Below are 17,688 nucleotides of genomic sequence, written 5' to 3'. Positions count from 1 at the left end.
GGCAAAGATCGATTTCCCTCCGCTATTGAAAAAACCTGGGGTCCATTTCTTCCACTGAAGAAACTAAGCCCTTCCTAGGATCATCTGGGCTCACACTACTCATCTCCTCGAAGGATGTCTCAAAATGACTCCTGGTATCCTGACTTTATCTCCTAGTGATGGCTCACAAACTCACCACAAGTGATCAAAACTAGAGAAGGGATGAATTTACTAAAAGAATATGAGGAAGGCCAAAGAGATAGGCAAAGCTTCCAAAACAATACTCAAAACCCTTCTGTACAGTGTGTGAGAAGGAAGCTTAATGCCACAGAACTCTCATGCAACTGTTGTGTGCTACCAGGAACTCGCCTCCCCATGACCACCACTACAGCCACAGTGGACACCCAAAACAAGTCACATGTCTCTGCATGCTTCTTCCTTGCATGTATCATCTATAAGTCCTGTCTCTGCCCTGACCAGTGAACTGCACACACAGGCAAGTTTTGATTGTTGATATTGGGACTTGAACCCAGGGACAATTTACCATTGAGTTACATTCTTTTATTTTCTATTTGGAGATAGGTTCTTGCTAAATTCCTTAGGGCCTCACTAAGATGCTGAGGCTGGCCACAGACTTGTGATCCTCTTGCCTTAGCCTCCCTAGTTGCTGGGATTACAGGCATGCACCACTGCACCAGGCCTAAGGCAAAGCCTTTAGTAGCCATCTTAGAAAAGTAAGACTCCTAATGTGGGAACATTTCCAGGTATTAAATGGGTCACAAACTCAAATACAGGGAGGAGCCAGGCAGGTAAGACAATAGAGGATTATAGGGTCTCTGGATAGTACCCCTTTAGGCATTCAGGTCAAAAATGTTAAGATGATGTGAAAATGATGATAAGAGTGATAAGTGATTGTAGTGATGGTGCTGAGGAATTGACTAGAAAGGGGCAAGAGGGAACTTTCTAGCATGAGGGAAATGTTCTGTGTTTGCTTTGGTTAGTGGTTACATGATGTATGTGGTGTATACATTATTTGGTGTATACATTCACCAAATGAGTAGTTAAGATCTGTTCATTTTACAATATATTAAGTATACCTCTTTTTTTTTTTAGCTTGGGGCAAGTTAATATGTCCAGCTGAAAATTAATTTGGCCTTCAGGCTACCCATTTCCAAGTTTCTGTTACAATCTTCATCTCACATATGAGGAATCAGAGACCTTGAGCAGGGAAAGTGATTCCTCAAGGGCACAAGTCAACGGTGACTTGTGGCCAGCTCCTCAGCCTGGGGAAGGTAGACTGTGCGGTCTGGGAGCTGCGTCTTACTGCGCAAACTCCGTGCATTTGAAGAGTCAGTCGCAGTGCTAACCCAGCCTTTCCACCCGCTGGGAGGAAGGCGTTCCCCAGAGACTGGGCAGTTGTCTGCCTGGCCAGAAAGTGAGACAGTCACTAAATACCTACCCCAAGGAAAGCCGAAATGAATGTAACAAGCATCCCTAGGGAGTATTGGCCAGGCGCGCAGATAAATCACAAACTGCACTGACAGTTTGAGATTAGCATTGAGTGCCAAATGCCGACACAGGCAACCAAGTTCCAGGAAAAGAAATCCGATCTGAGAGAGGCGACCGCGGCGGTGCAAAGCGAAATCCACAAGAGAGGCCGGGCAGAGACCAAATCTTGATGGAGCCTCCTCTTGGAGCGAGCACCTAGGCACTTACCTGGTCACCGGTCTGCCCCAAAAGGTACCGCTATACAGGTGAAAAAAATCAAGGCTCCTGCAGTTTACAGTACTATCCAAAGTCTGAGTTGTAATCTCAAACCCAGTTCTTTGACTCCACGCCCGAGATCCTTCCTCTCCTCTACCCACTGGGGAGTAGGTCTCTGCAGAGTGACTCCCGCCCATCCCAAAGAGACTTGTCCCGTGATTCGATGCAGGTGCTGCACGCCAGAGGGAACTGGAGGAATGCTGGGCGCCCGGGGTGGGGGCGGGGAGGTTCTGTAGCCAAATCCTCGGCCGCACCACCCGCCGGGACCTTCCGGACGCCGGGAGCAGGGCCCTCCAGCCGGCGCCCGCCCTGATTGGTGCTGGGGGTCGGCCTCCAGCTGGCTCACCTGCCACTCTCAGCCAATCGAGGACACCAGAATTAGGGCTGTCACCGAGGGAGGGGGAGATGCTGCGGGCGCGCGTCTGAGCTGCCCTCCCCGCGGAGTTCCCGCCAGGCCCGCGGCAATCCCGAGCCTGAGTCCCAGCCGCCGGCTGCCAGCCCCGCGGCCCTCATCACCGAGCTCGGTGCCCCGCGCGCTTTAATGCAGCAGCTCCAGCCCGGGCCTGCTCGGCATCTCCGCTCGGTGGGACGCGCCCCCACGGTGCCCCGAGTCGTCTGCGAACGCCACCCCCATTGCCTCCCACCGTCCACCCGGTCCCTGTTGGCCCCCGGGGAGAGCGTGGGCCCGGCCGGGGTCAGCCCGGCTGAGGCAGGATGTTCACGTCCAAGTCCAACTCCGTGTCGCCCTCGCCGTCCCTAGAGCAGGCCGACTCCGACGCGCTGGACATCAGTACCAAAGTGCAGCTCTACGGGGTGCTGTGGAAGCGGCCCTTCGGGAGGCCGTCAGCCAAGTGGTCCCGGAGGTGAGTGCGTCCCCAGAGCCCCCAGAGGACCTCCGGGAAGGGAGCTCCCGGTCTCAGGACACCTCCCATCACTTCCAGTCACTGTTCCGCCTCTGCCTTCCTCTGTGACCTTGATCTCGCTCCGTTTCACTCTGCACTGGCTCCCCATGAAAGATGTGGATCTTAGCCGCTAGAGCTGGAGTGGGACCACCCGCCTGGGGGAGGTAGTGAATTCTCTGTGGAATAAACTGAGTCCCTAGTGGGGAGCCTGGGTGTGGGCTGAGATCAGGGCTGTAGCAGGTCAAGTTGGGCCAGACTCTGCCTCCAAAGGAGAAGCCCCATCTTCAGCCACAAGACGTCTTTCCGGACCTTTACTGTCAACTCGTTTTCCACACCCAGGTCTAGAGGAGCTGGCTAGAGGTGGAACACTATTGAGCCAGCTTCTGACTTAGGCCAGGAGAGAGAGAGCAGGGCCTGGAAAAGTCTGTGCCATCCCCACCTGGATGGGGGCGGGGGGGGGGGGGATACATTGGTTCTGCTCAAAGGACTGATCCTTTGGAAGTGGTAGTGGATGGAGAAATCCACAGCAGCCCCAGCCCCATCCTTCAGCACCAGCTTCCTCATCCTCCCTCAGAGAGGACTCCCCAGAAGTCAATAGCCACTTGCCACTAACAAATGGCCTGGGAGGTTTTGGTATTGGGACAAGGGGAATCTTATAGCTCTGGGCTTGCAGGAAGCTCCCAAAACTGGCCTCAGGTGCCATGGGCCATCTTCTGCACAGTTTTTATCCTCAAGCCAACTTTGGTTCTGAGATTTGCTGCTTGTATGGCCTAGAGAACTTTAGACCCTGTCACAGCCCTTCCCTGGAGGTTGTGACCCTTCCAGGAAACTAGGGGTGCATCTATATACCCTTTCCCCATCCTATACCAAGAGTCTATCCTGAGCAGAGGGGCCTCAAATGTTCTTAGGATCACAGATCATATTCTGATGTTCAATTCTGATGAATAATTTAATATTCCTATAAAATTGCAGAACAAATGAAGCTGTGGACAGCATTTCATATTTTCCATACCCGGTTTTATGTATTTTTATTACTTTTGACAGATTTCTGAGATTTAATGTAATACACACTCTTTGAGTTCCTCCAAAATTCTTACCTCTGATGCTCTTAATGGAGATTTGCAGCAGCACGAAGATTGTATGAGGGGCTTCCAGGGTTGAACTGCTTGAGCTGTAGCCGCTGAGGGTGGGGAGCAGCCTGTCTCTGCCTGGGCTCTTGAGTGGGGGTGGGAAGTCTTCTTGAGATGCAAGTGCCATTAGCAGAATGTCCCCTCCCCTCTTCTGCCTCAGCTGCTCCAGGCAGCAGACACTCCTCTCCACTGGGTCTGGCTGCTGTCCCAGGTATTGCCTCTGAGTCTTGTCAGCCAATACTTTTCTGGCCAGGCATTTTCACCTGATTGCATCCAGTAAATGCTAGGTGTCTGGGACCCCCAGCTCATGTCCCCTGGGCCCCCTTACCACTATAGTTTCAGTAGGGACCTGGACCCACAGTTAATTTGGGGGCTGAGAAGCATCCAGGGTAGACTCCCAATTTAACCACAGTGATATGTTTGGGGTACCCAGAGAATCTCATCAGTGAACCCCACAGCCACCCTAAAAAACATCCAGTCTAAATCAGAACAATGCATGTGACCCACAAATACAACTTCAAGTCTAGCCCTCTAACCCCCTTAGAGAAGATTTTCACTTCCTTCCTCTGGAGCTGCCACTGGGAAAAGACTCCCACTCCTCAGGGCTCAGGCCTCTGTTCATGACCTCTGTTTCATACTCTGGAACTAACTAACTCACTCTCTCTCTCTCTCTCTCTCTCTCTCTCTCTCTCTCTCTCCACACACACACACACATATACCACAGATTTAGCCTTGAGTCAGCAACAGCTAGCCTGGGTGGGTCTGGGAGTGGGGGAGGCCTGATGATCCACTTAACTCCCTCTTGCTTCCCAGCAGGGCCCCCTGCGCCCCAGTTTCCCATTTGTGAGGTGGAGTCTCTGGACCTCAGCTAATTAGCAGCCAGGGTAAGCTTGGGAACAAGGCTTGCCACTGCAGAGCGGTCGATGCCCTGGCTGGGCAGCTAAGGAGAGAGGGCTTAGAAAGGCTCTGTCTGTACTGCATAAATAATGAGTGGGCAGGATAGAACTGCCTGGGGCTGGCTGGGTTCTATAAACCCTCTTCCCCTGGGGCCTGCCTTAGGAAGCATGCCTCCAGCCCCCACTACCCAAGCAGCCCTTCCTTCCTGGGGTGGGAGGACCCCCTGAGCTCAGTCCAATCCACATTCTAGTCTCCCATAGGCAACAGAAGGGGAAGGGAATCAAAAGCATTAGTTAGAAAAGGGAAGGGAATCTGGGGAGGTATTTAGAGGGTGATTCAATAACTCTGTCCTCACCTTAGGCTGTGAGCAGTGGTGATGCAGGTACCCAGACCTGGGAGGCTCTGAGACAAGGAGAACAGATTAGGGAGTCCCAGCCTCAGCCAGGGTCAGCTCAAGTAACCAGAGGCTTCTCAGATTCAATACTTCATCCAACACTCTAGCCCCTCTCCCAAATGAATGCCTCCTAAGACCAGAGCCCCTGATGAAGAGGGCCCAGCCAATTCTTTCCTTCTTGGGCAGAATGGTAGATCTCTGCCCCAGGGAGCTAAGACTCATGGTGCCCATCAGGTACCCAGAGTTCCATGGAAACAGCACCTACGTGTTGCAGATCTGCAACCTGCAGACATGGCTCAAGAATCTGCCACACCCACTCCCTTTTAATAATCAACCTGTGTTCTCCAAACTTCTATCAGAGTGGCAGCATGAGGGGGCGGAGGCTTGGCCAGGAGGCAGCTGGAAGGTTGGGATTCCTGCAAGTATGTGTGGGAAGGATGGGGGGAGGTGACAGAGCAGGGAATCTCTTTCAGCATTGGTGAAGGAGAGGGATTTGGAGGACAGTGTCTTCCCCAAGAAAATAGTGAGCGACTTACTTTATTCTAAAGATTTCATAGTGTTTTTCACTCTCTGGGAAAACATTACCTTCTTCTTATCCCAGGATTGCTATTCCCTATACCCACTGATAGGAAGGAAAATTGGGGCACAGAGGCAGGGGGAATGTGCCTTGTCAAGTGTCTCCAGATCCCTCTACCCATCATCAAGGAGATGGGCAAAGTCTCTGGACCACACAGCCATAAAATGAAATGACACACCCGTTAATTTAGGCTTCACTGGGGTCAGATTTGTCCAGACAGACAGGTCTACTGGAGTCAAGTGAGTTAATTGTGCAAACAAACCTCACTTCTTTCCCACTCCTTTCCTTAGTGGCTGTTGATGTCCTGTTTGAAAATGAGTCTCAGCCGGGGGGTGGGGGGGGTGGGGGGGCAGGGTAGGTAGGGGGTGCGGCAGACCCCAAGCTTGAAGGCATTTCAGCTTCCTACATCCGGGACTTGAACATAGAAAGAAGTTTCTTCTGAGAGCAGCTGTGGATATGGTGGAACTGGAAGCTAGGCTGAAAGGCGGGAGCTCTGAGTTTCAGTCCCTGCTCTGCCACTGACTAGCTGTGTGTCCCAGGCTGTGGCATGTCTCCTAACTGGCTGCCAGTGTCTCATCTACAAAGTGAGGGTGAGGTGAGGTTTTTTGTTTGTTTGCTTATTTGGTACTGGAGATTGAACCCAGGGGTGCTTAACACTGAGCCACATCCCCAGCCCTTTTAAATACTTTATTTAGAGACAGGGTCTCACTACTGAGTTGCTTAGGGCCTCACTCGTGATCCTCCTGCCTCAGCCTCTGGAGCTGCTAGGATTACAGGCGTGCGCCACCACGCCCAGCTCAAATTGTGTTTTCTTAAACTGTGTTCCACAGATGATTCTAGAGGTCCCTTGAGTCTACCCCAGGGAGTGGGGACCAGGTGGTAGGGCACCACCAGTGTCTCCACAGTAGTGTGTGTTTGGTGCATTGAACATGCCTTTGCTATATTGTTTGAAGAGTTCTGATAAAAAAATTGTTTGAACCTCTTTGAATTTGATCTCTCCAGGAGCCGACACACTCCCCCTGCCAACCAACCTGCTGTCTCAGATGCAACGCTAGCCAAGCAGCATAGGTCAGGATGAGCACCCCCTGAGCATACAGGCCTTTGGACAAGAAGGAACAAACACTGGGGGCTCTGCCACTTCCATCTCCCTTCTGTCACTTCTGTAAGGACACTTGATAAGCTGTCCTTTCCCAGCTTCAACCCCCATACCCACTCTTAGGATCTGAGGAGCTCAGATTGAGGGGAGTAAGGGCTGGACATATTCTGGAAGTCTGTGCAGCCAGACTGGATGTTCTGCCTTCCCAGGAAATGTAACTCACACCTAACTCCAGACTCTTGCCCTCCTGAAAGTGAGGTAACCTTGGCCCCAAGATCAAATGCTACAGGGAGTCTACATCCTGTACCCATGTTCCTGCTCCCACCTGGAGGCTCTAAACCTAGACCCCCTGAACGTAAATTGCTAGCTGGCTGGTGTAGGTGTCTCTGTTGCTCTAGCAGAGGGGGGACTCAGTTCATTCCTTGGTCTCCTCTACCCTTTCCCACTGCCACACGGGCAACCCAGCCTCTTATACCAGGTGGTCATGGGTCTAGCAGGCTGAGCTGAAGGGCAGGTGTGGCACCAAGGAGGAAGAGGAACACTTAGGTTATAGAGGTGTAAACACCCTCATGCTGAGTCTTAGCTGCCTTGTTTCTCAAGCCCACTATGTCCACCATCCTCTCTTGACCCTGTAGGACTCAAACTCTTGCATCTTCTTGGGTTCCTCTTCTGCACCTCCCCCCATTATTCCTCTACCCCATTGCCCTTCAACCTTTGCCCCAACATCAAATTTCTCTCACTCTTGTTATACAAAGTCCCTCCCAGATCCTACTCCCAAATTGGGCATTTGCATCTTGAAACCACAAGGAGCTCATCCAGTGGACTGACGAGGCCTTTCTAACAGGACCCTCCCCACTGGGAAGGTGCCTGCATGTTCCTCGGCTCCAGGTGGATCTCTCAGGAACCCAATGTTAACCATAAAACTCTGGTTGAGACCTTATTGAATCCAGAGCACAAGGGTGGGAGAAAGGAGGACAGAACTTAAGAAAACCCCTTCTGGAGGCTGGGGCTGTAGCTCAGTGGCAAAGCGCTGGCCTAGCATATGTGAGGGACTGGGTTCCATCCCCAGCATCACATGAAACTAAATAAATAAGATAAAGGCATTCTGTCCATTTACAACTACAAAAAAAATTTAAAAAATAAAATAAAACCCCTCCTGGTTCCCCAGTTCATGCTAGATGGCTCCTATGTTCATCCTGTCAACCAAATTAGAATCCTCTGGTGTCTCCCCAGATTCACATCACCTGCCCTGGTCTAATTGTTCAACAAGCCCTGATAGTTTTTATCTCCTGTTAACTCTAAGTTGTCCCTTTACCTGGCCATGGTCTCCTCAAGTTCCCACCCCACCCCACCCCACCACACCCCATGTCTAACACTACAATTTAACCTCACAGGACTTGCTCAAAACCCACTGCCACTTCCCTGACTCTGCTCTGAGTCTCTCTCTGACCTTAACTCCCTCCTTAGTGGCCCCACCCCCACACTGGCCACCCCTTCTGGACTTATCTGCCTATAATACCAGACATGTTTTGATGACCTGGATCACACTAGTTTTTGCATATTCCCTTCTTTCTGTCTGGACTCTCACTGGCCATTCTACTTCCTCCCAAATTCCTAAGATATTTAGATTTACTCCTCAGAATCCTGCTCAGCCGTGAAAGCCTCTCAGAGAACTCCCCTGGCTGGGCCCCTAAACCATTCAGTCCCCCTGCTGGGCACTCCTCCTGTGCCCTGATACAAACAGACTCTGATGCCACATTTTGGTGCTTGACAATGTCACAGTGATCCTCCCGGTGCTCTGTATTACCGCAGTGTACCCTGCTGTTTTACAATGTTGCCCTACATCCTTTACAAGTAGCCTAGCGTTTACCAGCGGTGTAATCTGGGGCATATTACTTAATTTCTTGCGCTCTAGTTTCCTCACCTACCTCTTATAAGGAGTGAATGAATTAACACATATAAGGAGCTTGATAGACATTAGCTATTTTTTAGTTTATTGATTTCTATGTTCTCTCTCCTCATTCATTTCCTAGCTCCTTGAGGGCAGGGACTCATTTTCCATAGGGTATAGCATAGCAGCTGCCCATCGAGGTGATTCCTTAATGCTCTGTGAGCCGAGCTGAGCAGGAGTTTGCAGTTCCTTTGCCAAGATCAGCTCTAGGGATATATGTGAACAATTCTGGGTCATAAGTGATGAGGAAGCCTAGGGCACAGGCAGTTGAGAGCTTGGGCTTCTAAGCCTTTGTGTGACTTGACTTACCTTGCAGTTCCTGCCAGAGCCAGGCATGCTCCTGCCTCAGGACCTTGCATCTGCGGGTCTTCAGCAGAGACAACTAACTGGGTTCTAAGTTTGCCACTTACTAGTGGCTCAATCTCTCTGTGCCTCATTGAAATAGAAACAACACACCTCCATCCCTTATAGTTTTGGTGAGAAATCTAAATAAGAGAATATCAATGCTGGGCACGGTGGCACACACCTGTAATCCCAGCGGCTTGGGCGGCTGAGGCAGGAGGATCCACAGTTTGAAGCCAGCCTCAGCAACATAGTGAGGCCCAAAGCAACTCAGTGAGACTCAGTCTCAAAATAAACTGTAAAAAAGGGCTGGGGATGTGGCTCAGGGGTTAAATTCCCCTGAGTTCAATTCTTGGTACCAAAAAAGGGAGCATCAATAAAACAATTGGCAAAGTGAGCATCTTGCTGCCTTCTAAATGTTCCTTAATCTATAGGTGAAAATTCTGTTCTTTAAGACTGGAGAGAGGAGGCAGCCATGCTGACATACCCTTATCCACATTCACTGGGCTCCCCACAACCCAAAGGGGCAGGTGGGGAGGGTCCTAAGGACTAGGGAGAGCAAAAAAGCCTCCCTCCAGCAGGGGCTGTGTGAGCCCAAATGGGAGAGGAGGTCAGAGGGGGACCCCAGCAGGAACCTCAGAAAATAAACACTAATAGTCATAAGAAAAGTAAACACGTCCTGAATCTTTCCACAGTCTTCTAAGCCTTAGTGTGACTGTACTTACCCTCAAGCTGCACTCAAGGGAACCAAGGCCTGAGTTTAGGATAGCTACACACTCCCATCCTCTCGATCTTTTCTTGCCTTCTAATCATGCATGGCGGCAACTCTTACCACGTCCCCTTTTCTCTGCCTCCTCCCCCAAATCTGTCCTTGACACCAGAGCCAGGTAAGCCTTTTGTACATCAGGCCACGCCATTTCTGCTCAAAGCCCTCCATGACTCAGAGAAAAACACAGCCTCTACCAAGTAGCCCTGTGACCTTCAGCAAGTCATGTCACCTCTCTGTTTAACATGCAGGGAGCACCTGTTTCCTAGGGTAATTGTGAGTGTTCCAGGAGTTAACAGAGGTAACTGCTCACAGGAAAGCAAGATTTGTGGTAAGAGCTAAAAAATGTAGGCTCACTCCTTAATCTCAGCCACAGGGCCTTATAAGAGCTGGCCCAGCCATTTTTGGTCTTGCTCCCTCTGCTTCAGCCTTGCAGTTCCTGCCAGAGCCAGGCATGCTCCTGCCTCAGGACCTTGCTTCTGCAAGTTTTCTGCCTGGGGCACCTCCCCTCTTCCCTCACCTTCTTCATTAAGCTTCTTCTGCCCACCTGCTTAGTATAACCCCTGCCCCACCCCATTACCTAGCAGAGTCAGGTTCTGGGAGGACCTCTTCCTGTTTCCCAGAGGGCCAACTCTCTGCACAGGGCAGTGGGGAGGGGAAATTGAAAAAGAGGGAGGAAAAGAGCCTGAGACACAGAGGGAGGGAGAAAGGGAGAGGGAGAGGGAGAGGGCCAGAGAAAAAGGAGAGAGAACCTTCCTCTTTTTGTCAAGGCTCAGGCCTATAGGAACAGGGCCCCTCCCTCTTAGCACATTTAACCTTAATTACCTTCCCACCTCAGATACAGTCACATTTGGGGTTAGGGCTTCAATGTGAATTGGGGGGTCAGGCAGCACACAGCAATATTTCAGAAGCTGTTGAGAGGGGTAGAGGCAGCTTGTGCTGCTTGTCTCACCTTATATGGGGAGGTACATATTCATGCCAGGTGTCCTGGGTCCTCGCCAACTGGCAGAGTGATGAGCACAGGCTCATTTGGTTTCCCAACAATCACATAAGGTCAGTGTTCTCGCCCCAGCTCTATAGACAAAGAAACTAAGACTCAGAGCTGTGCTACCTCCCCAAGGGTCTCCCAACCCACCTGGAAAAGGGCAAGTCTGTTGGATGCTGAAGCCCATGTTCTCACCTACTCTTGTGAGGTCCTGGAAAAAGCAGGGCACACCCACTTCAGTCCATGGGACAGAAGTGGTGTGGCCCCACCCTCCAGGAAACTAGCAGCCCTCTCTGGACAAGCAGAGCATGTAGGCTGTGGCAGTGAGTGCCGAGTGCCAAGTACCCCTCAAGTGCAGGAGGGGCCCAGACGTCAGCATTGGGTGAGGAGCATGCAGCCCGATGAGGAGCAGATGGAGGGCATTTGGGGTAGAGCAGCATGACCTCCATTTGCAGGGTCATGCAAGGAGCAGGGAGGCAGCGGGCTCCACACTCCCCTGGAGCACAGAGACACTGAAGGGTAGAAGTGGTGGGAGAGCTGAGCATGGACAGAGTCAGCTGTGAGAGGCCCAGAATGTCACTGAAGTTCTGCAGTGGCTCTTGGTAAGGAGGGCAGGGAGGTTCTGTAGTATTTAATTTTCATTGTATTTTCCCTGGCCCATGTCATGCCATTGATGCTGTGTCTCTGAATGCACAGCAGCTGAGAGTCACACTGTTGACTACTGGGAGTCCATCTTAGCAGTCCAACATACCCCTGCTTTGAACTCTCCTCCATGCACACACCCACACACTCAACAACTGAGAATCTTCCCTACTTTCTGCTCATATTGTAGCGCTATAACAGTGGCCCTGGAGGAAGGAGCCAGTACTTGGGATGTCTCTGAGCCTCAGGACCTTTGAGACCAAACTGGATCTTCCCCCTGTGGGGCATTTGGTGTCTTATCAAAGTTAGCTTTAATCATTAGTTTTATAAGAGTCCCCAGGGAAGGGCCCTGGGGGTTGGCATTGAGGATGCACCTCCTCAAAATTCAGAAAGCATCGAGGTCCAGGGATCCGAAGTCCCAGAAGGAGGCCGTGGAGCAGTCTAAGAGAAAAAGGAATGCAGGTGTCCCACGAGGGTGTCAGGCTCTGCAGATGTGGCCCCAACAACCTGTACCCATTCCCTTTGGTTGCACGCTCTCAAGATTACACCAAAAGACTCACCTTGGAGTCATGTGTCTTTTTACCCTCCTCCTATTCTACCTGGAGGAGACTCTAAGTAACTGGAGATGATAGTTCAAGGGGTGCAGGAACCTGAGGGGGAAGGACTTCAGGTGTCCTGCTGTACCTAGGATGGTGGGTCTGGGGGATAGACAGCCAGCCCTGAGGAGCAGAGGGAGGGTATTTTGGGTGGAGCAGCATGACCTCCATTTTTAGGGTCCTGCAAGGAGCATAAGCTGGTGGCCCCGTGGGCTCCTCTGTGAGTCCAGGGCTACAAAGGCACTCTTGTTGTCCCCCAGGGCCTAACTCTCCCCTTCCTTCCCCCTCACCGCTGTAGGTTTTTCATTATCAAAGAGAGCTTTCTGCTTTACTACTCTGAGAGTGAAAAAAAGAGCTTTGAAACCAACAAATACTTCAATATACATCCTAAGGTGAGGTGGCCCCTCTCCAGGGCCACAGTGGGGGAGGGTCCCAAGGAGATGTTAGGGGATGTTGGGGGGCTGTCCTTTGTCTTGCAGTGGTCTAGCAGGGAGTCTGGAAAGCAAATTTTCTCTCAGGGCACAAGACCCCCTGCCCTGCCTCCCAGGCTCGACCCCAACTTTCCTGTACCCTGGAGCCTGCCCCAGCCCTTCTTCTTCCCTCTGAGAGTCAGTTCTGGCCTCTGTCCAGCAGCCACAAGGTCAGGTTCAGTAGCCCCAAGGTCAGGTCCACCTTGGAGGTCTTGGCAGAGCCTGGCTTTATCCCCAGAGGCCCCAAGTGACCTGAGCTGGGTGGGTGGGGCTGCCTGTTCTGGTTCTTCCACAGGGTGTCATACCCCTTGGGGGCTGCCTGGTGGAGGCCAAGGAAGAGCCCAGCATGCCCTATGTCATGAAGATCTCCCATCAGGACTTCCATGTAAGTGAAGTTCTCCCCTCGGCCTGGGAAAATCAGCCTGGCCCAGGAAGGTGTCCATGCCCAGGACTGTGTTGTAGGGGAGCAGAGTGGGCCTCCATGACCCTCCGAGGGGCCACCTCTCAGCACACCCATGGCTCCTCTTCCTGGCAGGGGAATGTCTTGCTGGCTGCCGAGTCCGAGTTTGAACAGACGCAGTGGCTGGAGATGCTCCAGGAGTCTGGGAAGGTGTAAGTGCTCACAGCCAGGAGGGCATCTGGGGCTCCAGACTCAGGGGGTGGGGGACAGGCTGGGCCCACCGTGTATTCCCTGCCTCTCTGCTGGGATCCTCGTGGACACTGAGAGGGCAGTGGGAGTTGGCTAGGATGGGTGAGAGGAGGCAGACCAGCTCTTAGAGCATCTCTGCGGGTCCCCCAAGTGAGCTTGGAAAGTATTTAGGGTCACAGGTAGCAGACATGAACACTGTGTGTCTCCAGCTCTTGGAAGTGAATCCAGCATCAGTCACTCATTGTATTTGGTACTTGCTCATGTCTATCTCACCTCCTCAAGTATGGAATTGATCCTAGCAAGGACCAGAGTGAGTGCCCAACACTGTCCAATTGCACATAAATCCCTGTCCTGGCACCTGCTTATTTGAGCTGGATCACACTGTTGATCCAATAAACAATACTTGAGTCCCACCCTGCATGTGGCCTCGTGCTTGGTGACTGGTACTCAGGGAATAGGAAGCTGCCTGGGAAGAAATCTCTTCCCTGCTCTGAAAGTGCTCTTGGTCCCTGGTGGCCCACTTTGCAGCCTGGGCCAGTCTCCAGTTACTGTAAGTGATCCATGCTGGTGGTGTGCCCAGAGCCCTGGGTGCCAGAGTGACAGTCAGCTGAGTTTCTGGATAGGCGAGTACAAAACACGTACTTGCTCTTTCTCCTAGATCCTCGTGGTCTAACAATCTTATTTCTTCCTCTTCTCTCCTCTGTGCCACCTGCCCTCACTCCCAGGACCTGGAAGAATGCCCAGCTGGGAGAAGCCATGATCAAAAGCCTGGAGGCCCAGGGGCTGCAGTTGGCTAAGGAAAAGCAAGAATATTTAGGTTGGCTGGAGGGGTGGACTGGAACCTGAGGTTCCCTAGTGGGAGCACTTGGGGGCCTAGGATATAGCCAGAGGCTTGGTGGAGGATCCCGGGTGGGTGTCCAGGTGGGACTCAGCAGGCCATGAAGAACCAGAGACCAGCTCCACACCTGGAGGGCTTTATGGGGACACAAATGTCCTCTGGCCAGCATGGCTGGAGGCAGGAGAGCCTGGTGGCCAGGAGTCAGGGGTCTGCACCTGGCCTTTTCATTTCCCTACCAGCTCTCTGTGTCTTTAGGTGCTTGTCTCTCTAAACCTCAGTTTCCTCCTCCTTAAGATGGAGATAAGGATATTCCCCAGCTTTCAGAGGTGGTATGGAGATCGGGTTCATTGGTCCCATGAGAAAATGCTGCAGGTGCTCATGTAGGGCTTGCAGTGAGAGCTCCTTAAATGAAGATGCAGTTATCCTACCCTGGGCGCCTGAATCCCACACTTCACCCCAAACCCTCCCCACGCCAGGACCACCTTGAACTTGGCCACAGGGCTCCAGGCCCCTATGCCAAGAGAGAAGATGGGCAGACTTGGGGCTCGATGCTTTGCCTGGGACCCCTCCCCTTCTGCCCGCTTAGGCACTTGGGCCCCAGCATGGTTCCCCTTCCCACTAAGACTCTGCCCTCCCCACTAGCTGGACACCAGTGCAGGCAGTGGCAGGGGTGGGGGGGTGGGGGGGGTGGAGCTGAGGATCAGCCCAGCCACAGCAGCCCTGGGGGATGCATGGGACTCACCTGAGCTCCCAAGGACAAGGCCCTGTCATGGCCCTGTGAATGCATGAAGCAGGAACAATACCCAGAAAGAAGGGAAGCGGGACCAGTCCCTGGCTAGCAGGGGTGCTGACCTCTTCCTGGGGAGATGCTGGGGATGATGGAGACCACCCTGGGCACCTGCCTCAGGACTTCCACTGTGAGAGAGCCGTCTGTGAGGGTGTGCTTGCATTGACAGACAAACTGATGGAAGAGACAGAAGAACTCTGCCTTCAGCGGGAGCAGAGAGAGGTAGGTGCACAGGGAGGCCACTGTCACTCTGTCACTGCCTCCCCATAATACTTAATAGCCTCGCTTGCTGCTTGCTGTCTCCCAACACGTGCTTCCAGCATTAGGGAGAGACGAGGGGGCTGGGCACCCAGCGACTGGCTGGAACATCAGACCGGGCGGGGCCGGGAGCCCGGTGCAATGACAGTGCTTGCAACTGCTATAGATTCTTGGCAGGAAGTGCATTTCTCCTTGCCAACCCTCCAAAGGAAAGTAAAAAGGGGAGGTGACCATCTTCTAAGGAAGTTCTCCAAAAATTTTATAAAGCGGCTTGTCACAGAGATTCCCAGGAGGCTGTAATGGCCTGTGTTATTTATCAGGGGCTTCTGACACTGTAGGGGTGATGGGTTTGATGATCTCAGAGGTTCCTTCATTCTCTGCCAACAATACAGTCCTGAGCAGGCTCATTGCTGACTTGAAGCTGCCTGTGGTTCAGGAGACTCTTGGCTTCATGGGAGCCACTGAAGTTCGCTTCATTTGAAACCTCTAGGCAGCACTGAGCCTCGCCTATTCTGAGGAGTCTTTCTGACACCCGAAGGGCAGGGGGTGAGTACTCGTTGGCAGTATGGAATCCAGAGCCAGGCTCTCTGTGTTTGTATCTCCCATCACACTTGTGGCTGTGTGACCTCAGACAAATTATTTAACCTCTCTGCACATCAATATTCTCATCTGAAAAATGACAATCATAGAACCCATCTTATTAAGGATGCGGTGAAGATTAAAGGTGTTACCTATAACGCGATTGGCCCGTAAGACATGTTTATTGAATGTTTGTTGATATGCTCGTGTTAATATTAATTACGGGCCCATCCCACATGTGAACTGCCTGAGGCAGAAGCTACAGAGTGGCTTGTGCAGAGGAGCCCACAGAGAGAGGCACCATTGATTCTACTTCTCTTTGCCTTGTCACTTTTCCTCGCTCCCAGGCCAGCTGTGGAGCTTGGCACTGTGGGATGAATCAATGGGTGAATAACTTTGTTCTCTCGACTTTACATCTTGATTTTAATCCAGTAGGACAGTCCACCTTCATTTTTCTTCTAAAAATTTGTCAGATTTTCCGTGCCCATTTATTCTTCCAACTGGACTTAAGAGCCATTTTGTTGGTTACAAAACAAACACAAAAATCCACAGAGGATTTGTTCTTAGAGGTATGGATTTGAGGACTGTCGTGTTGACCACAATGTCTCTTCCACCCCCGCAAGGGTGGGGGCCTCCGTATCCCAGGCTTTCATCTAGATTTCATTAGAATGTTGGTATTTTCTCCATTCAGTCTTACACCTTTTAAGTGGGAATTTGGTGTGTTGTATGTCAGCACCTTGAAGATAGGTGAGCTGGGTGTGGTGGCTCACACCTGTCATCCTAGGTACACGGGAGCTGAGGCAGGAGGGTTGCCTGTTGAAGGTTCTGTCTCAAAAAAACAAAACACAACAAAATGTGATTTAGGAAGCCTGGGGTGGGGTGGGGTGACAGGCATGGCCTCCGGCAGGGGAAGAGACTTATCCATCAGAGAGGCTAAATCTGGGGCAGCAGTCGGCCGGAGGAAAATTTAGATACTCTATCTAGGTCTTTAGCCAGGAAATTAGGACAGCGGGGACCCACTGCACACAGGCCTCACTGGGTGCCACAGCGCGTTGGAGGAAGGAGGCTGTCAGCAGTGAACTCTCTTTTTGGCCCATGATGGGTGTAAGCCCAATCCCGCTGGTGCCCACAGGGGAGGCTGCTCAGGCGGGCAGGGGAGAAAAAACCAGGAGAGCTGGATTCCTTGTCCGCAGCTTGTCTAGAGAAGAATAGGTTTCGGATTCTATTCCTGACTTCACCACTGAGTCACTCTGTCCAAGTTTTTCTCTCCTTTACTTTCTCATCTATAGGATGAGTCTGCCTGTCCCTTCCTCCTTCCCCATTTCACGGCAGGGCAGAAATTGGGGTGTGCTTTGGGCCACATAGAAAGGCCTTTGGTACAATGGACCAGTGATAAGATGAAGGTTCTTCAGATTTGTGACGTCTCAGGGGACAGCCTGCCCAAAAGGAAGTCTCAGGGACTGGATTCAAGAGACCTGGATGAGAGTCTCAGTTTTATGACTGACAGCATGAACTTGGGAATGTCAGTCGAAGCCTTTGATCTTCAGATTATCCATCTGTGATGTCTGATAAAAGAAATGCCAGCTTCGACCTTCCTCCTGGGTTGCAGTGAGGCTCAAGGGAACAGAATGTAGGTGCTTTGTGGAATGGAAAGGCCCAGTGTATGATGGCGGAGTCTGGCACCCTCCATGTGCAGAAAGGTGGGAGGAGCACGACTTCAAAGCCAGCCTCGGCAAAGTGAGGCACTAAGCAACTAAGTGAGACCCTGTCTCCAAATAAAATACAAAATAGGGCTGGGGATGTGGCTCAGTGGTTAAGTGCCCCTGGGTTCAATCCTTGGTACTAAAAAAAAAAAAAAAAAATCATAGGTGAAATTAAAGTGTAAAAGAACAGAGCAAGCAGGCAGCTTGGGGTTCACGGCAAAATTGGATAGAAAGTATGGAGTCCTGCTGCCCCCACTTCCCCCTCTCTCCATGTCCCACACCACGGTGACAGTCATGTTATGATTGAGGGTCCTACACTGACACGACATTATCACCCAAAATTCATACTTTACATTAGGGTTCACACTTTTTTGGGGGGGTGG

The 17,688-nt window shown here is 51.7% G+C and overlaps 1 protein-coding gene across 1 annotated transcript in view; it reads left to right on the top strand.

Annotated features, from left to right (window-relative positions):
- Positions 1–2,029: 2,029 nt before the first annotated feature.
- Positions 2,030–17,688, top strand: part of Plekhd1 (pleckstrin homology and coiled-coil domain containing D1) — a 37,585-nt gene continuing 21,926 nt past the window's right edge. Inside the window, exons 1-6 of the mRNA XM_026385207.2 lie at positions 2,030–2,606; positions 12,320–12,413; positions 12,787–12,876; positions 13,027–13,103; positions 13,866–13,957; positions 14,935–14,987. Of these exons, the coding sequence (XP_026240992.1) occupies positions 2,458–2,606; positions 12,320–12,413; positions 12,787–12,876; positions 13,027–13,103; positions 13,866–13,957; positions 14,935–14,987 (555 nt within the window). The 5' untranslated portion in view covers positions 2,030–2,457. The remainder of the gene's footprint in view (positions 2,607–12,319; positions 12,414–12,786; positions 12,877–13,026; positions 13,104–13,865; positions 13,958–14,934; positions 14,988–17,688) is intronic.

The sequence above is a fragment of the Urocitellus parryii genome, chromosome 6, assembly GCF_045843805.1.
Source record: "Urocitellus parryii isolate mUroPar1 chromosome 6, mUroPar1.hap1, whole genome shotgun sequence".
NCBI lineage: Eukaryota > Metazoa > Chordata > Mammalia > Rodentia > Sciuridae > Urocitellus > Urocitellus parryii.
Note: the sequence above shows the minus strand (reverse complement) of the source record. Positions and strands in the feature narration are given on the sequence as shown.